The 18,649-nt window shown below is 39.9% G+C and overlaps 1 protein-coding gene across 4 annotated transcripts in view; it reads left to right on the forward strand.

Moving 5' to 3' along the window:
* The window catches only part of LOC129727306 (protein decapentaplegic), a 100,722-nt gene that overhangs the window by 65,424 nt on the left and 16,649 nt on the right, over positions 1 to 18,649 (forward strand). Inside the window, exons 1-2 of one of the 4 annotated variants that reach the window (XM_055685014.1) lie at positions 5,294 to 6,101; positions 15,254 to 15,969. In XM_055685014.1, the coding sequence (XP_055540989.1) occupies positions 15,270 to 15,969 (700 nt within the window). In that variant the 5' untranslated portion in view covers positions 5,294 to 6,101; positions 15,254 to 15,269. Of the gene's footprint in view, positions 1 to 5,293; positions 6,102 to 14,918; positions 15,101 to 15,253; positions 15,970 to 18,649 lie in introns of those variants that run through there. The other 3 variants (XM_055685013.1, XM_055685017.1, XM_055685015.1) reach the window with 3 other exon arrangements.

Raw genomic sequence — 18,649 nt, forward strand, 5'->3', positions numbered from 1 at the left:
TTTTTAGGTGTCTCTAACTGCACGTAAACAAAAAGCTCGTCTGCTTTTGGCGGAGAGGTATTTTTGCATAAGAAAATAAATTTTTGTAACACTCGATGTGGACGTCAAAAGCACACTCGCTCCACATTTGCTTCAGGCGTAATGTCATTTGTAATTAATTGGTAGAATAATTTAAAAAAAAATTCAATAAATTTAAAGAAATATAAATTCAGAAATAAGAGAACAGGGGAGAAAGAGGATAAAAAGAGATATTATTAACATTTAATGTCTGTCACCGTCTTACGTATATGTAGTGTGATTCCCGCATAATCAATAACCATAAAACGTGCCTAACAACTAGTTCGAGTTATAGTCCTGACTGTATGAGGTATCGTTAAACCATATGGATTATCATCCGTTTATGGTTATTGATTATGCGGGTTATGCATGCGGTTGCTGAGTAATAAGAGTTTGAATGTCATTTTCGATGTAAAAACTGATTTCCCCTGTTCTAACAATCTTTCCCATTTTAACGTAGCCATCCAAAATTGTCACTATTGAAATTCCATAGTAAAATAATATAATTCCTATGTGTGAACTACGCCCGTTTCAAAAACTACACAAGAATGCATATGATCTGACAACTAGAGAACCAACAAAAACATTTAGCTCCCATAGCTATCAAGATGCTACCGGGATGGTTAAAATACGATATATTCATTAGGTATAACAGTTCATGCTTGCTTTTACCAATGAAATCGTTATTTAATAGGTTCTGATAAAAAAAATTTACGCGAAATTACTGCAAAATTTGAATGTTCCCGGTTGTACCACTAGCGAATTTTAAATTTTTTTACCACTATCTCTAGTGAAATTTCAATTATCATTTATGATGCGAAATGTGACATCATATTTGTGAAGTGAGTTGTGTTTTAGAAGCAGTGAAATACAAGAAACTATTCCTAATTTTAAGCCCTTGAATCTCGAGCAAGTCCGTACAACTAGTTGACTATAATTTTATAAATATTTATGTTAGTTTATTATTTCATCGTATCTTTTGCCCTGATTGAACGATTGTTTATTTCAATAATACTAGCGGAAATTTTTTTTCATTACTAAATTTTTTCTACTGTCTTACTTTTGCAATTGTTTGAAGGAGGGGAACAACAGTCACCAGGCACAGTCAGTTGTAACAAGAGTATAAAACACAGTGCTGAAAATAAAAGCATTACATAAATCATCAGCTTCAGGGTATTCTGAAACATTTACCAAAAACTAAGAATTAAAAAAAAATGTTGCCTTAGCTCAAAACAGTTGCCTCATACAGATGATAGCTTTTCAACCATTTCTGCAGTAGTGCGCCAAAGTGCAGCAGAGTGATCGCTTCTATGTTAGAGAAACTCATTTAAGTCTCTGAAAAGGTTTTCTTCACAAGGGGCATCAAAACTCATAAAAAAGAAGATTGAAAAGCTATAATTTGTCATTTTTTTTAGTTTCAGTTCTAGGGCAAAATTTGTGTTTACCAGTGTAGCTTTAGTTGATAAGTTGAACTTTTCTTTTTTCTAAATAGTTGAATTAAAATGACATCCAGTGTGGGCAATTTAACATATTTTTTAAAACATACAGCTCGGACTTGACTATCCGCATTAATGAAAAATATTTTATCTCAAATAACTGAATCCTTCGAGGTAATTGAGCTGTTTATTTAATTTGATATTTTCGGTGACCTTTATTGAAAGTTTAGTGGAAGTATTTTTCTAACAATATTGCATAGAATTCGATTGATTTTTTGTATTTGTCTTTTCATAATCTCTGAAATATTTGAAGTATGTTGAAATTGAAAAAATCACAGGAGGGTTGTGTGCAAAGCCACGACCGCAAGGTTGAAGTAGAATACTTTTACACAGCTCTACTTACGGCTGTACATTAACCTACGGCCGGCGAATCGGTTCGCGCCGTTTTTCGCGTTTAGCCTGGCTTAATGCGCACGGCCAACACAATAGAAAGGTGTTTTCATATGAAAATTAGACATGGCTTTACTGGAGTAAGTGTTGGCAAAGGCATCTACCGCTAAAACCGCCGCTATCGTAAGAAAGCGCGTCGTTTCATGTGGGGAATAATATCAACAACGAAAAATGACGCGCGTCTAAGAACACCCGAACTGTTTCGCCATGCCGCTTCCATTTACTTTCTTATAACATCGGCCTCATGGAAGTACCGGCTGCACCTACCGCTGAGGCTGTTACCATACTGCTACTGGCACCCAAAGCTATTAACTCTTCAAATTAAGTGTTTTATTTGTCCTCAAAAGAACAATTGTTCAATTCCATATCGGATATGATGCAATCGCATCTGTGTAATATTACCGACAGTAATATTCTTCTGAACAAAATGATCCAACTTTTCCATTAGAGAAAGTGCTGGCTGATGTACCGCAAAAATCTCGCCCAATCGCTTGCGTTGGCGTTCAGCCTGACAGAGGCCTGAGACGTGGTGACCAACCACAGGGCACGTGATTTGTTTAATTTGAAGGCAGCCATAGGCGCAACCCGCTGCTATCTTTTGTTACTGCTGAGTGCTGATATCTGCTGCTACTGCTGTCAACGTTGTGGACGGTCCATCCAGCTCGCCATCTGACTGATGAATGTAGCTAGTTTTCTCAAAAAAACTCTTTTATAGCCGAAGGGTGCTACGAAATATTCCACGCCTTTCTTTTCAGTTGTACCATTTTCTAATGTTCTTTAGACGAATTATTCCACAATTTGCATTTGATTTTTGTATCCAGCGAATAAACACCGATGGTGCTCTCACACACGCAACGATTCAACCCCTAACCGTATTGCGGCTTATAACATCAAGCGATTTCGTTTGCTCGCTGTTGCGTGTTGCATCATGTTGCAACTTGGCAGGTGCGAGACGACGAAATTCTGTTCCTGCTGATTGATTGAATCGATTTCATATGAGCTCTGCATAGTCGAACTAACTGCTTTTGTGAATGCGTTCTAACAGGGTAGTTTGTTATTCAAAGTCGGTTATGCTGATCGCAGCCTTTGCGCTGTTCCTACAGTGGGGGGTTTACTAAATAAAGTAAAAATTAGACAACTACAACAGAATTTGATTGCATCCCGCACAGAATGTCTGCTTGTGTTGGAGCCAGAAAATATTAACCTTCAATTACTTGTTTATTTGCCTTGAAAAAGGCATTTTGCGGTTCAAAATCGGTTGCTGATCGCAACCTTTGAGCTGCCCTAACAGTGGAGGAATTAAGATACACGGACAACATTCACTGTATGAATTAGACGGGCGCGACAGATTTAAATTGCTAGGATCCAACACAGAATGCTTGCTTGCGTTGTCAAAAATTATTAACTTTCAATGACTTGTTTATTTGCCTTGTAAAGGCATTTTGATGTTTAAAATTGGATTTCCTGATGGCAATCTTCATGCTGCCCCAACACGGGGGGAATAATGGCAGTCTGGCGACATACGCTGAGAAGAACCGCGTTGCTTCTGAGACGTGGTGACCAACCACAGGGCTAGTGCTGCTGCTAAGGCAGGACGACTGCTGTTGTCGCTGTCTAGAACTATTACGAGCGGCTTCGACTGAAACAGGCTCTTATATAGGCCAAATAGCATGTTTTCAATTGCAAGGTATATGATTCTGTCGACCGTGCTTGGGAAGCAATCATATAACGACCAATCAGAGGTCGAATTTTTCGTTTTGACAAGGCTTGACTATTTTCAATAGTACAATAGTGTGAATAATAAAATTGCAATTATCTTCATTTGGGAAGAATCTTAGAAGATTTTCCAATCTATTGCTGCAAGAACGAAGGAAATCCATCTAATACTAACCGATTTATCAGCATTTGAAATTGGACATATTTTTCACTTTTTTCGATTTTAGATTTTCATTTCACATCCCTATGTAGCCGAACTTCCTGAGAGAAGTATTCTACTTCAAAAAAAACTGCCGGATAATCTAATCATTTTTACCGAACAATAGTGCTCATGATTACACTGGTCGACAAAAGCGATTTCAGCAACAACATCGGTAGACGTACCTATATCTCACACTAGCTCCCAGAGGATTCCCTCTAGTGGGTATCTAAATTGTCTAACCACATCTTGAGGAGATAATCACCGCACACGACTCAATTAACAAACAAATGACAACTAGCCGATCCCATTGCTCTTTAGTTGCCCCACGCGCCCAAGCCCAAAATCGAATTGCTGTTGTCGTTGGTGAGGAATCAGGACATACATTTCCCACTACCTCTTGGTCCAAACCGGCCGACCGAAAGAAGGAAAAGGGCACTCATGTTGACCTCAATAGATCATAAATATTTACCTGCAACAGTAAGAGCTCCTGCACAGCACTCCCTCTCACTTGCTCGATTGCTCGCAGCCGTTCGACGGTCAACGATCTTCGCGAAGCAGGCATGAACAAATGCGCGCGCCCGTGGGCCATCTCGGTTCCGCTGCATCCGACGGGGTTTTACAGTCGCCAGTAGCGGTACCGTTTTCGTTACATGTACACTCCGTAAGCTGCAGTGCAGCCCATCATCGGCTATGCGGCACCAGATAGAGAAAGAGAGAACACACTGTTATTCGAACCGAGCCGCGTCGGAGTCTCTTCGCGTGCATGCAGAATCTAAAAGATTCTGATTGGTTCTGGAGCACCCACAAGTCATCACCTACCTCGCGTACCACTCACCGCCACCCGTTCCGAGCGCATCCGTCCAAGACCACCTAACCTGACCCGAGAGAATGCGCAACGAAGACAGCAAAACGAAATCAGCGGGAGGGGTCATGCTGCTTGATTTCTTTCCTTTCTGACGTCGTTCTGCCGTGCTTTATAGCTGATCACGAACAAAAGATTCTTTGGTCGAATTGTTGTTCTTAATCCGTCGACCGGCCGCAGCCCGATCAAGCAGCGCACGCTGTACGAACGAACGAAGAAGAAAGCGCTGCTAGCCAGGCACATAACGAATGAAAGCGATTTCATTGGAACGTAAGAGTGAACGAGACAACCCTAGTAATCGATGATCATGGAACTCAACATAAACGAGAATTAAAGAGAGAGTGCATAAAAGTTTATGTTGAGCGCTGAGTTCCCAGGCTCGAGGAATAGATAAGAGGGTGGTTTCTTTCAGCACAACGATACGAGGGCAGAATTGCCACTCACGCATAGCGAACCGGGTGAAACTGGAATGAGAGTAGAGCCAAAAGAGAAAGAAAGAACTCAACATGATCTTACCCCTATGATGATCGCACACTCTCGCAGAGTCCTACTTGGATGCCAGTTAAGTCTGATCCGCCAAGGTAGACACTTTTCAGTTGTTTGTCTGATTCTGCGGTGATCGTTCGTAAAATCAGTTTCGCTAGCTCGTTCCAACCTTTGTGAATTTTTAACAGCCGTTCGCGTTGGTGCGAGAGTGGTCTTTTCCAGAAGAAGGTGTTAATTGTGGCTGCGAGCATTTTTGCGTTTCGCGAGTGAGTCAGGATTACTCAATCAAACGTGTTGTTGTCAGTCGTTTCGTTAAAGCCTGGAAGGTAAAATCCGGTACGCAAAGGGGGTTTTCCCCAGCGAAGCAAAATAAAGGGATGGATGCTGTTTGCATAGCCGAATTAGGTCACTCCAGTGATCGATGTGCAGTGAATCTCGGCAGAAGTGATTTGAGAATAAAATGAAACAAATCTTGCTCAAGTGGCAGTTGTTGTGGTGAGGCTGAACCGTGAATGTGGGAATTTAAAGAGTGCAAACCGCAAGAGTATACAACAGTTCTGTGCAAGTCGCGTAACTTCAAATAGTCTCACTTTGAGTCAACGATTAGATGCGGAAGTCAACCCGAACCTCAAACAACCAGATCGTAGTGCAGAAGAGCAGAATAAAAAGAAGACAATTACAGCAGTGCTATAAACTTGAAAACTTCAATCGGACTCATTTTCGGCGGAAACACACCTAGCTAACGACGGCAGCACGGTTTCGGGCGAAGGTAGTTGATTTTATAGCTTTCACCCGTCATTGTCGTTGTTTCGGAATATCTACTGAAGTCCATCGAGGAGCGCATTCTCGAAACAGGAAGCAATTATCGAACGGGCGGCGATTGAACGCGAAGGTAAGCTCAGAGATGATTGGTTCGACTTTCCTCCGGTGCACTTCCAGTGCATCGCCGCTGGGAGTCCACAAGTCCTAGAACCATTACCCGGTATTCCTTTTTGTGAGGCAAAAAAAAACACTTTTAAACAACACACGCATAAATCTACGAGGATGAGTATTCCGGGATGATCTTCCGCAGTGCGATTTTTTGCGTCGTAGTTTTCTACTGGCGTCCAGGTCACTACGTTTTGCCTGGAAAACCATTAAGAACCACTTATCTCAAGTTAAGATCTTTGTCGTCCTTCTTATACCCTGTTGTTTTTCCTCCTCGCTCGAGTGCTGTTCTTCTTGTTGATCCTTTGTCCACCTTAAGAAGTTCTCTTTACCTTGCAGTCTTTGTCTTATGTGACCGCACAATTCCGACACAATGTGCATGTGCATCTATACCTCCGCTGTTTCGAAGCGCCATTTCCTGGGAATTTGAACGCGATCTCCCTTCCCGAGTACAGTGTGCGGTAGATCCATTCTGCCTCATTCGGACTCAGATAGGATCGTGAGAATTATGACGCACAACTCGGTACAGCAGCAGCTGGGATGAACCAGAGGGCCAGAGGGGGCGATCATGCTCAAATGACACCGGCGGCTTTTGACCTTTTTGGTCGGTACAATGATTACAATCGGTGGCGCTTTTTACGCGCGATTGCACGTGACCGATGTCAGCGGGGTTTATGGGAACCGTCTTAGGTCTTTTTTTATTTTGAGCTGAGGATCTTATAAAGTAATTCTTCAAATTTTTCAACTGGTAATCCACTGGCGTCACTCGGGTTGTCGCCAGAATCGTAAATCCTTTTCAGGCAATCCAAGCAAAACCCTGCTGCTACTGACTGCAACCAATAACAACATTCCTCAACAACCCTCTGTGAATTGATTCAATACCTACCCTCCGCATACCTGACGACGACCGAATCCTCCGATTCCCGCAAGTGCCTAGCACTTGTGCACTGCACTTTTCGTAGAAACTGAAACCTGAACCCTTGCCGTTTTCAACCCTCGCCTTGCATCGTATGCAAATGCACTTCTATTGCACCAATATCCAACAACAGAATCATAAATAAACAAATAATTATTATCAACCGTTCGTTACTCACGACGCTTTACGTAAGTCTGGCAGGTCTGAGGCAGTTCATTCTAGACCTGTGCGTGTGAGGTTCTACTCTCCTCCGGCCCATCTACTAGCCCTTCACATTGTTAGACACCTCCAGATCTCAACGAAATCGCCTTGGCGCCAATTTCCATACCCGCTTGTCCGGGCGGATCACATTCAGGCCAAGCAGCTTCGATTCTATTTCGCGGACAAAAATGTCATCTAGTCTCATTTCCAATTCATTACAATACGTCGCTTTAGTGGGATGAATCGATCGATCGATCGAATTCAATGCGTTCTTTCGACCGCAGTTGCCTTGTTTCCAGCAAAAACGGTTGAATTTGTGACAGTGCAGCAAACCCCGCGGCAATATCAAGGATCACACCTTCAGGTATCGATTTCTGCTTGCCTGCTTTTTTGCAGTAGGGTTGCCAGCGAAAAGAATTACCGTTAAATCGACAGCGTTCAGTGTTAGCACCGGTTGTCGCCTGTTCCGGCGGGATTCGTCAGGCTCGGTTCGGATTTATTCGGTTGCTTGAGTAAACAACCCGAGGTGTTTTGTCGCAATGATCGCTAGTGCGAGTGGGCGGAAATGTTCGGCAACCTGTCTGGCGACAGGTTTCAGGTGTCGCCACGCAGACAGACATCATCGCCGGCGAGGACAGTGCAAGAGGACAACGTTCCAACGATCGGTTTTACTGCCTCCTTCGAATGGCAGTACTAACCGGGTAGCATTTCGGGGGAACATGAATGAGTTCATTGAGGATGAGTTTTTTTTTATTGAACATTGAAGACAGGTACTTCTCAACAAAAATATTTATGTTTACCTGAACAAACTATAGTTCAACAATGCCTCAGAGAAAACTATTAGTTTCAGTCACGTTAACGCTGTATGGTTGCCTAGCTTTCGTGCACTGCGTTTTTTGTAAAACAATTTTGATCCTTTTAGTTGCTGATTGTTTGAACATGTTTGAATGTAAAATGCTTAACTATCGTGAAACGGGACGCAATCCAAGCATGGAAGAACCGATGGCTTCCTCCTGCATACAACTGCATTTCGGGAATGCCTCATAGAATATTATTAATTTTTTCAACTAACCTGCAATTATTTATTGTGATACTGCTAAACCAGAGCACTTAATTTAATCAGTATACATTTGGTTTCACCGTAAAACTTTTAAAACGTTTCAATCTTGCTATTTTTCACATCACAATTTTTTCTCTCCCGGTATTGTTTATATTTTCGCGATGGTAGCGACTAGAACATTAACCACATATACTGACACGTAAGAGTCGTGTAACCACTTAAACTAAGTATACTTTTTTCTTTACACTAATAAACATCGCGATCGTAACTAATTTCCGCGCAAAATCGGCAGAAATGGGCCAAAACTTGCTTCTAACTAAAGTGTAGCGCCTCGCAAAATTCCGGTTTTTGCTTTTTTCTAGTTTCAAGTCAACTGCGTGTGTCAAAGTTTGCGCCGTGATGTCAGCACTGCCAGCATCAGGTTGCGCTAGCATATAGAAATGTTCAAATTGTTGAATTTTATGGCATCAAAAATTAACAATGATAAAATAATGCTTGGATTCCGTCCGGTTTCACCTCATTCAACAAAATTGATCATGATGAGATTTATTTTGTGTACGGTGCTATTCCAGAAAAAAAAATTAATCGTGCACTTTTTGAAAAGAACTGACAATCAATTAATGTTTGTATTTGTAAGACAGGCGACAAACTAAATCTAAAACTTTCGACCTACCTGATTCATCTCCAGGGTCCACAAAGTCATTGTACTGTGATGACACAAGCGTTTACGTAAAAGGAAAAAGTTTTCGTGTCATATGCAGTCGATTTCCGAAAAACTTAGATATTATTTGTATCTCTAAAGAACTCGATTAATTATTTTTCTAACAAAACTGGAGTTTCTTTCAAATAACTATGTTATCAAGATGAATGGGCTTATTTTAAGTTGATGTGACAAGGTTAAGCACTCGGGGCTATTTTTGGAAAAAAAACTTATTTTCATTGTTTATCACCTATCCATGGATGTTTATAACCTGTTTTTAACAGTAAAATTCTAAACTTTGTTTAAAGAACAAATTTTGAGCATTCCTAGAACAAAAAGATGTTTGAAACAGCAATTTCTAGTGACTGATAAATTTATCAAAACTTTTCCAAATTTTACGTTTTTCAATGTTTGAGAAAATTTTACACCAGCATTCTTGCCTCAAATGTTTTGATATTTCCAGTAAAATAGAGGCCGAGAAGAACAGAAGCTACGTTTTAAACTTCATCGAGGAATTTAAATTAAGAAAAGGGCTAAATAGGTCTCTTCATGACTTCGTAATACTTAATTCTTTTATTTTCCACATTTTCAAATTGTTGAAGTAATTTTTTATGAATTTAGGTATAACGCAATTTATGATTAAAAGTCCAAAATAAATGAATGAAAAACAATTTTTTTTATAGAAGTTCTTAAAAAAAATATTTAATTTAGACATTTTTCAAAATATTTATTTTCCAATGATTTCAAACAATTTGTAAAATCAGTTCAAACCGAAAAGCTCATGACAATTAGCTTCGTAAATGCATCCGTTTTCAAGTTATTTTGAATTTTAGTTGAAAAAATTAGGAAATAAGCACTTAATTATATATTAATTCAAAACAGGATTGAATTTTCCCCTCGAATTATTTTTTGTTTTTATATGACATTATTTTAAAACTTTTGATGAAAGATTCTGGATGGGGAAATGTAAGACAAATTTTCATTTGAAAATTAAGTCTCAACAATCAAATTCCGATTTTAATAGTAATTTTATATCAATATCTCAACTACTAACTTTCTGCATGCATCCGTTTTTTGAGATATTTCGATATAAAGTTTGGAAAATTTCAGTTTTAAATGAAAATACGTGTTTTGTGAGTTATTCGTACCTTTTCAGCAGCAAACATAGATTTATTGGAATATACGATCGATATAACACAATACATTCTTTGACATTACAGAGATAGAATGAACAGCTCAGAAGTTATGGTTATGTTAAAATTCACGGAGATTTATTTCCGAGGGTTAAATAATTCAAAGGACAGAAAATTACTCTCGAGCTGCAAATTTTCGATCTTGCAAAGGAAAGTGATAAAACCGCATATTCACTGTCTCAAGTTGAAACGACCCTCAGCGTCAGCGGTGTCAATTTTCAGTGAAAGTCCGGTCATTGAAAGATATGAGATGTCCGGTTTAATATCGAATTTATTTGATTCGTGCCAATTCATTGCATGAAGTCGATGAACTATTTAAGCATCTACATTTTCAACCGTTTAAACATCGCTAAAGCAACACAGCGTGTGAAAAATCACAGTAATGCTGCTATCACTGTCAACTGAACTGAGATGCAAGTCATTCTCAGCTCGTTCGTTGAAAGTTGAAATTCAAAAATTTCAATTTTAACTGAAAATCCTTTCATGACAGTGAAGGTTTGCAGCGCTGCTCTCGAGTCTCAAAATTTCTCCATCGGTAAAAAGTACCCAGTGTTCTTTGATTTTGCTCTTATATTTTTAGTAATAATGAGAAAACTTATACTTGTGTTTTGATATACAGGGTGTTGAGGAGCTCACTTAAAATCCTTTAAGGGGTTATAGAGGAGCCTATTTGATGAAAAAAATCCTTCTACGCATATGGCCAAAATTTAACAATTGCAGAGTTATACATTTTTTTCAGTTTTCGGTTATAATAACGAGGTCTAACACAAAAAGTGTAATAGCTAACTCAACTCGGCTGGTTTCGTTGGAAAATTTCGTAATCAATAGTGTCATAAAAACGTCGAATTAGAGGGAACAGGAAGCACTTAGGAAGGAACAAATGTTAAATCAAATGTTTTTTTTTTTTCAAACAAAACTGCAATTTTCTCCTTGAAATATGCGATAAACATCAATTTTGCTGTTAACCGAATTAAACATTGAGGTCTACTCTACAAGTTGTTCTTCGACACTAAACATATAACTCTTTTAGTTTAGCTGCTATTCCACTTTGAAAGCAATAAGCAGCGCCTTCATTTACAGGGTGACAAAAAAGTCTGGTCACACAGGAAAATCTCAATATTTCAAAGAATAGGAAGAAAATCTGAATCTGGCTTTCATAGCTTTATTCAGTAACTCATAAAGATACTTCACAGACGATATCTCGGAATTACACCACCTTTCTCTGATCGAACCAGCTTCAGACGTCTCGGAAAGTCGTCGCAAGCGGCGCGCACGTGCTCCGTCGACATCTCGTCCCAGATTTTTGTGATAACTCGCTTGAATTGCTCCAAATTTGTTATTTTATAGTCGTTCAGTTTCGACATCATGTATCCCCACACGAAATAATCCAGTGGATTCAGATCCGGAGACGACGGAGGCCATTCATTCTTCGAAATTAAAACAGTCAAGTTTTCCTCACACCACGCCTGAACAACCTTTGCGGTGTGGGATGGGGCGCCATCTTGCTGGAAGCAGTAGTAGTCGTCTTCAAACAATAGTTCAGCTTGAGGCAGAACATTTTTATTCAAAACCGTGTCCAGGTAGTACGCTGCGTTGATTTTGACCCCTTTATCGATAAAAATAAGAGACAGTTTACCTCTCTTGCAAATGGCTCCCCAGACCATCACTAACGTCTTATTTTGGAACCGGGAAACGTTCAGCTTGTCCGAAGGAGCTTGCTAGAGGCTCACACTCCAAGCTCGATCATTTTGGCGATTGACTGTTAGCTCCAAAACGAACAGCTTCTCGTCCGAAAAAATAATCTCGTCATCTGCGCGCCAACCGAGCAACTCCCGCGACCGTTGGTACCTCTTGTCCTTTGTAGCTTTGGTAACCCCAGAACCACATGTTTTTTGTACGGTGTAAGTTTTAAATCCTTGCGCAGAAGCAGGCGGATTGATTCTCGGTTCATTTTAAGGTTCCTGGCCAGCTTCTGTGCAGATTGGGCGGGATTCCGGCGAATCCGGTCTCGTTTGATCTTTTTCAGCCTTGGAGTTCTCACAGACCTTGGTCGTCCAGATCGTGCCTTGTCCTCGGTGCCTCCGGTCTCTAGGTACCGATTTATTATCCGGTACAATTATCCGGAATTTCCGGTTTATTCCGAGCGGTTTTAAGTGTTTGAAAATGTGTCCGGGTTTGTACCCTTTCACATATTCAGCGATAACAGCTGCTCTTAACTCTGCCATGACTCACAACTCAATGTAAACAAACTGCACAGAAACGAAGATTCACAATTTTCTGCTCCACTGTGTAACGAAAAGTTTCAAACATTGATCTAGTATGCAGTGCATGCTGTGTACAAGACGTCAACGACGCGTCAACGAAAACAGGGTCCTCTATCACCCCTTAGAGGATTTTAAGTGAGCTCCTCAACACCCTGTATGTAAACTATAATAATATACACACTTAAAAATTTTTGCCGGGTCTCGGTAACTTATTGCCGAGAAAGGGACCACTGAGTGCTTGGTTAAAAAAAGAATGACAGCTGTCACATTTTATCGTATATCTCGGCTCAACCTAACTGAAATTTCGGCACAAAATATTACTACCGAGATTTCGGATAATTTGTGGGAAATATCAGTTGGGTGAACCGAGATTTACGAAAAAATATGACAGCTGTCATTATTTTTTTAACCGACCACTCAGTGGTGCCATTCTCGGCAATAGCTTACCGCGACCCGGCAAAAAATTTTAAGTGTGTATGTACACTCTAATTCGTCTACAGTAAAATAACTGCTCTCAATTCCAGAGGAATTACTTACTAAATCGCTTGCAAAGCCAATTGTTTGAAAACACTATGTATAAATCAATAATTTTTAAAGGAATGGTAAAAATCACGGTAAAAATACAAATACATATCATAACGTCCGCCATTTTGAGACTGTTCTGTTCAGTCTGTTCAACAACAGAATGACAAGTATTGGAAACGGGATGCGGCTTCTTCCAAGTAATACTTATTTGCTTTATACTGTCTTCCTCAAAGTGCTGTGTGTAACTCATGTGTTCCGATTTTTTTTGGCAAATCGTAATTTTCAAATGATCTCACACACTGTCTATTATTTATTCAACGTCTAGTTTTGCCTAAACGATTAGTTTGCCTGAAAGAATAAGGCCTATCGAACATTGAGAATGAATTACAATATCCATTCAACAAGCCAACCTTTTTCTACCCCTTTCGATGTTTCACAGTTCCGCCCACTTTTCGTACAGGTAGCTCCAATATTTTATGATTATTGAAGGGTTGCCAGAATTACTTTTATGTTAATCACCTTCCAAAAGTAGCAGCAAAATCTTACTGGACTAACCAACGTTCATAGGAATGTATTTTATTGCTATTTATTTTTATATGAAAAAAACTCTAGTAGAGTGTTACACCTTTTGACCCAAACTGTAATCCAATCTCGCTTGTGAAACCGCCAGCAAACATTTCTATTCGCACGACCTAATGGGACCCCAATTTTCAGTGTGCTTAGAACGGTAAATTATTCAAACAATAATTATGGTCTCAACTCGTGACCTTTCGCACACAACAGTTCAGCAAACCCAATTCGTGAACCTGCCCACATCCACCTCAAAAGCGCTTCCTCTAGCACCGAATCTCCGCTACTCCGCCGTCATTGCCATCCGCGTCAGTGATCGCCGAAAAACGGAGACCTCAAAAAACGCGTGCGTTTGCGCGCCGTTGTGTCTACGCGATTTCGCTCAAGTGTGCGCACTCAATCGCCAGAGCATGGCAGCCGCCGCGTAGTTTGTAAGCAACGTTCTTTTTTGCCGACACCATCGCCGGCCCGACCGGTAGTCGGATAATAGTCAGCCAGTCAGCCAGTCAGTCACCGGTCCGAAGCACTCCGGTCAGACCCGGCGTCTTTTATTCGGTGTTGAATTGTTTCCGTCATCCGATCGCGGCAGCCGCCGTTTGTCCTAATAAATAATACCCGTGCGGCTCAGCGTGTGCTCTCATTAAAGTTCTAATTTATGTCCGTGCTGTGTGTGTCTGTGTGAGTGCGCAAAGTGCCGAACTCTCTGACTCGGACTCTGGGAATTTGAAGGTTAATTTCTTCGCAGATCGTGGGTTTCCCTCGGCCAGGGACCGCCCTCCGTGAACGAGTCGTTTTTTTCTGGAGTCCCAAATCGATTCGGTGAACTCGGTCGGAAATAACGAAATTATAGGGTACAAGTAGGTTTTAGGCTTCACATGTTGTTATGCGTCCAGAATGGGAACCCTTTTCCTCCGCTTGACGAAAAATGTAGATTAAAAACGAGAAATAAAACCGTTACATGTTTAGTATTAGACTAAAGGGGGCATTTGCTGCTTCTGTATCTAAAATGAATGACATGTAATACACGCGACTTGAGTGTTTTTGTTTTGTGTTATTATCTGATCATTTTGAACTGCTTCCGTGTTTAATTTTTTTCCAACTTTTTCAAATGTTTGAGAAGCAAGTAAAAGTGGGAAGAGTGCTCATACGCAATTAAAAAAACCCTAACGTAGTATCGTGCTCTGTAATCCTGTATAATGCGCAATATTGACACGCTCGCACTTCATACGCGAGAAAACCGCAATGACTCACGGTAAATTGTACGGGGAGCGCGTAACATGATAAACATATCCGCGCGGCTTCAATTAGAGTTTCAGCAGTGCAATAGCGTTCATTAGTTTATGAGTCTTTCCAGTATACATCAGCACACAGTCTCAGTCAGTCCGGTCAGCCAGATTGGTGGCCGCCATTTTGGGTACACATTTTGTCGTGCACCCTGCCCCCGAATGTCATCGTCGTCGTCGTCTCCGTTGCACTTGGCAACGCGGATCGTGCGCAAATCGGACGCGTGATTTTAATCCACAACACTCGCATGTGTACCTACCTAAACCGCTGAATGCTGGATTCCGGGCTCGCTCGTGTGATCCAACACGGCAGTTCGCTTCTGCTGCTGCCGCTACTAACTATACGATGTTGTTGTATATAATTAAATAATTTTAACTCGATTTCTTCCCTTCTGGTCATTTCAGAGCAGCAAACACGAACATGCACGCGTGGCTTTTTGTCCTCGCGGTGCTGGCGATTCTACAGGGTGTAACGCAAGTCGCTAGCACCGACGGTCAATTCACCACTCTTGCCTTCTCCTCCTCTAGCATCAGCACACTCTTCACATCGACGGGCAGCAGCAGTAGTAGCAGGAGTAGTGACAGCAGCGGAAGCAGCAACAGTATCAGTGCCAACAGTATCCCAGATGGTCATCAGCCACTGGCAGCGGCAACCGCCGAGAAGGCGTTCAGTGACAGTGGCATGGCGCAAAGTGAGCCAAAGGTGGACGAAAATAGTATAGAAGAACAACACCGAGAAGAACGCGAAGAAACAGAGAACACCGTGCACCGACCGGTCGCGGGTGAGCTGCATCTGCAGGTGCAAACCGACAATAGTGATAGTGACAGCCTAGATCTTAGCAGTAGTGATAGCAGTAGTAGCAGTAGTAGTGATAGCAGTAGTAGCCATAGCCATAGTAAGCCCGATCCTGCAATGCTAGTCCAAATCGAGAAGAATCTCGGTAGTCTGTTCGGTTTTTCCAAAAGACCAAAAATTGATAGATCTAAGGTGGTGATACCCGAAGCGATGAAGCAGCTGTACGCCCAGATCATGGGCCACGATCTGGTCGATTCCGTCCACGTGCCAAAGAAGGGCCTCAGCACGCGCAACGCCAACACCGTGCGGAGTTTTACGCATGAAGGTAATTTGAAGTTTTTTTTATATTGAATCAATACTACTCTTATTAATTTAAAATAAGTTGAAAAAAATATTTTTATTTCCAATATTAACAATGAGTTCAATTGCTTGTAATTCCTTATCTAGCTTCCTATTGACTATAATGGTGGCTAGAAAGCAAATCAACAACATATAACGTATAGAAATTGAGTAATTCTTACTGAAAGTAGGCTACAAGTTACGTTAGGGTTGACCTACCTATTAAACCAAATTTTTTTCAACACAAGTTGCGTGATAATCATAGAAACCATAAACAATCAATGAACTTGAAAGTATTTTTTCTCGTCTTGATAACATGATCGGAACAGTCCGCAAATGTACCATGACCGAGTTTTTTATATGCGAAATTTAAAATAAAAACTGTATCAAACATTAAGTAAAAACATCAAACATCTTCCTTTGTTGCTGTTCAGAAAGATTTATTAAGATTGTTGAGGTATTACTAATGGGAAAAAGGTTTTAAAAATGATCAATTTTCTAACACAGTTTTCTCTTATAATTGCTCTTATGCCTTGTTTGCAAGCAATTATAATGGAGTCCAATATTCAGGGATTGCAGTATATTTTTCCGTAAAATGCCTGGAATCCAAGCCTCGTAGGACCGATGGCTTCCTCCTGCATACTACCGCATTTCGGGAATGCCTCATAGAATATCATTGATTTTTAAACTAACCTGCAATTATTTATTGTGAAACTGTCAAACCAGCATCAGAGCACCTAATTTAGTCAGTTTGCACATTTAGTTTCACCGTAAAACCTTTAAATCGTTTCAATCTTGCTATTTTTCACATCACTACTTTTCTCTCTCGGTGTTGTTTATCTTTTCGCGCCGATAGCAAATAGAACAATTTCCACAAATACCAGCACATAAGAGTCACGTGACCACTTGAACTAAAGATACTTTTCTCTTTACACTAATAAAAAGCGCGATCGTAACTTATTTCCGCGGAAAAGTCGGCCAAAATAGGCTAAAACTTGCCTGTGTAACGCCACGCAAAACTCCGGTTTTTGCTTTTTTCTAGTTTCAAGTCAACTGCGTGTGTCAAATTTTTCGCCCGTGTTGTCAGCACTGCCAACAGCAGGCTGCGCTTGCATATAGAAATGTTCATGTTGTTATGATTCTGTTGAATTTTATGAAATCAAAAATATTAAACCATGTACCGTTAACAACGATAAAATAATGGTTGATTTCCATCCCGTTTCATCTCAAATTTCATGTAGAAACACTTTTTGTGCAAAATATTTGTATTGAAGTTGCACTTATTGGTGATATGCGAAGGCTTGTATTGTATCATGATTGGAACAGCATTGAACCATAATCGGAACTGCTTACTTCTGAGACTTCACCGCTTCACCTGTGCTTGATATAATGAATGATTTCACGTAGATGCAATTCATGGAAACGTCTTTGTTAGAAAAACATTTTTCCTTGAGAGTGTCCATTTTGAAATGTAAGAATTTAATTGTCTACCTAAAATACTTGCATTCAACTGGATCTGAAATAAAATGGCTGTTCCGGTTATGATACATATTTTGTTTCGATGATAATATATATTCTATGAACGGATAAAACGATGTATTTGAATGAATTCACGCCGTATGTACCAAGAAAATAGTCCGAATTATTTCGATCATGATACATTACCTTGATGCGAATTTCGGGTTTACAATCGGTTATTGCAATATGGCGGCAATTTGACGTTTCAACACTATTTTCAATCAATGCACTTATTGTGGAATTTGGAAGATCTTATGCCTAGTTACAGCGAAAATTACTCACCTTTCCTAAACAGTAAACCTTTTGTTTTTCAAATGTCATCATAAAAATACGTGAATCAAATCAGAAGCTTCTTTTTTGCTGATGTTACTATGTTTTGTGCTTTGTTACTGAGATTCATTACTACCATATTTTCGTAAGATAAAAAGCCTCAGGGAATGACAATAAGTTTTAGTTCTAAACTCCACCACTAGTGGAACTAACTTTTCAGTATTGCATTTTGAGGAAATTGTGTCTTCAACAAAGTTGTAAATAATGTTGTCACAAAAAAATTTGCCACCATTCTTCTTACTCTTCTTATTTTGGAGATATAACATTTTTTATTAGATTAATCCCTAAAATTCGATTTTTTTGAATATCTAATAAACTGTAGCATTGAGAAGGCAGCAAAGTTTAGTATATATTTGTATATCATCTAAAATCACAATTTTGTAGAAGGCACAAAAAAGATAGCTTCTATAAAGACCGAGTTATTGTTGAGAAATTTAAGAAAATATCATTTCTGTACATCCCCAGATCACAGTTAGGCAAAAACTAGGAAAAGAAACCTGCATAGGAATAATTATTATCATAATTATTCTGCGAAATAGATTGTAACGTTTGGCCCTTCCAGTATCTCCATTGCCTGTTTTGCAGTTAAAAAAGGCACACTTTTTAACATTTTTGGAAATATCTCGGTCTTTGTAGAATCTATCGTTTTTGTGCCTACTACAAAGTTGTGTATTTTGATGATATACAAATATATGCTGGATATTGTAGTCTCCTAAATGCTACATTTTTTAGATATTTGAAAAATCAAATTTTAAGTTCTAGTCTAATATAAAATGCCAAATTTCCAAATAAGAAGAGTCAAAAGAAAAGTTTATTAG

Source organism: Wyeomyia smithii, chromosome 3 (assembly GCF_029784165.1).
Source record: "Wyeomyia smithii strain HCP4-BCI-WySm-NY-G18 chromosome 3, ASM2978416v1, whole genome shotgun sequence".
NCBI lineage: Eukaryota > Metazoa > Arthropoda > Insecta > Diptera > Culicidae > Wyeomyia > Wyeomyia smithii.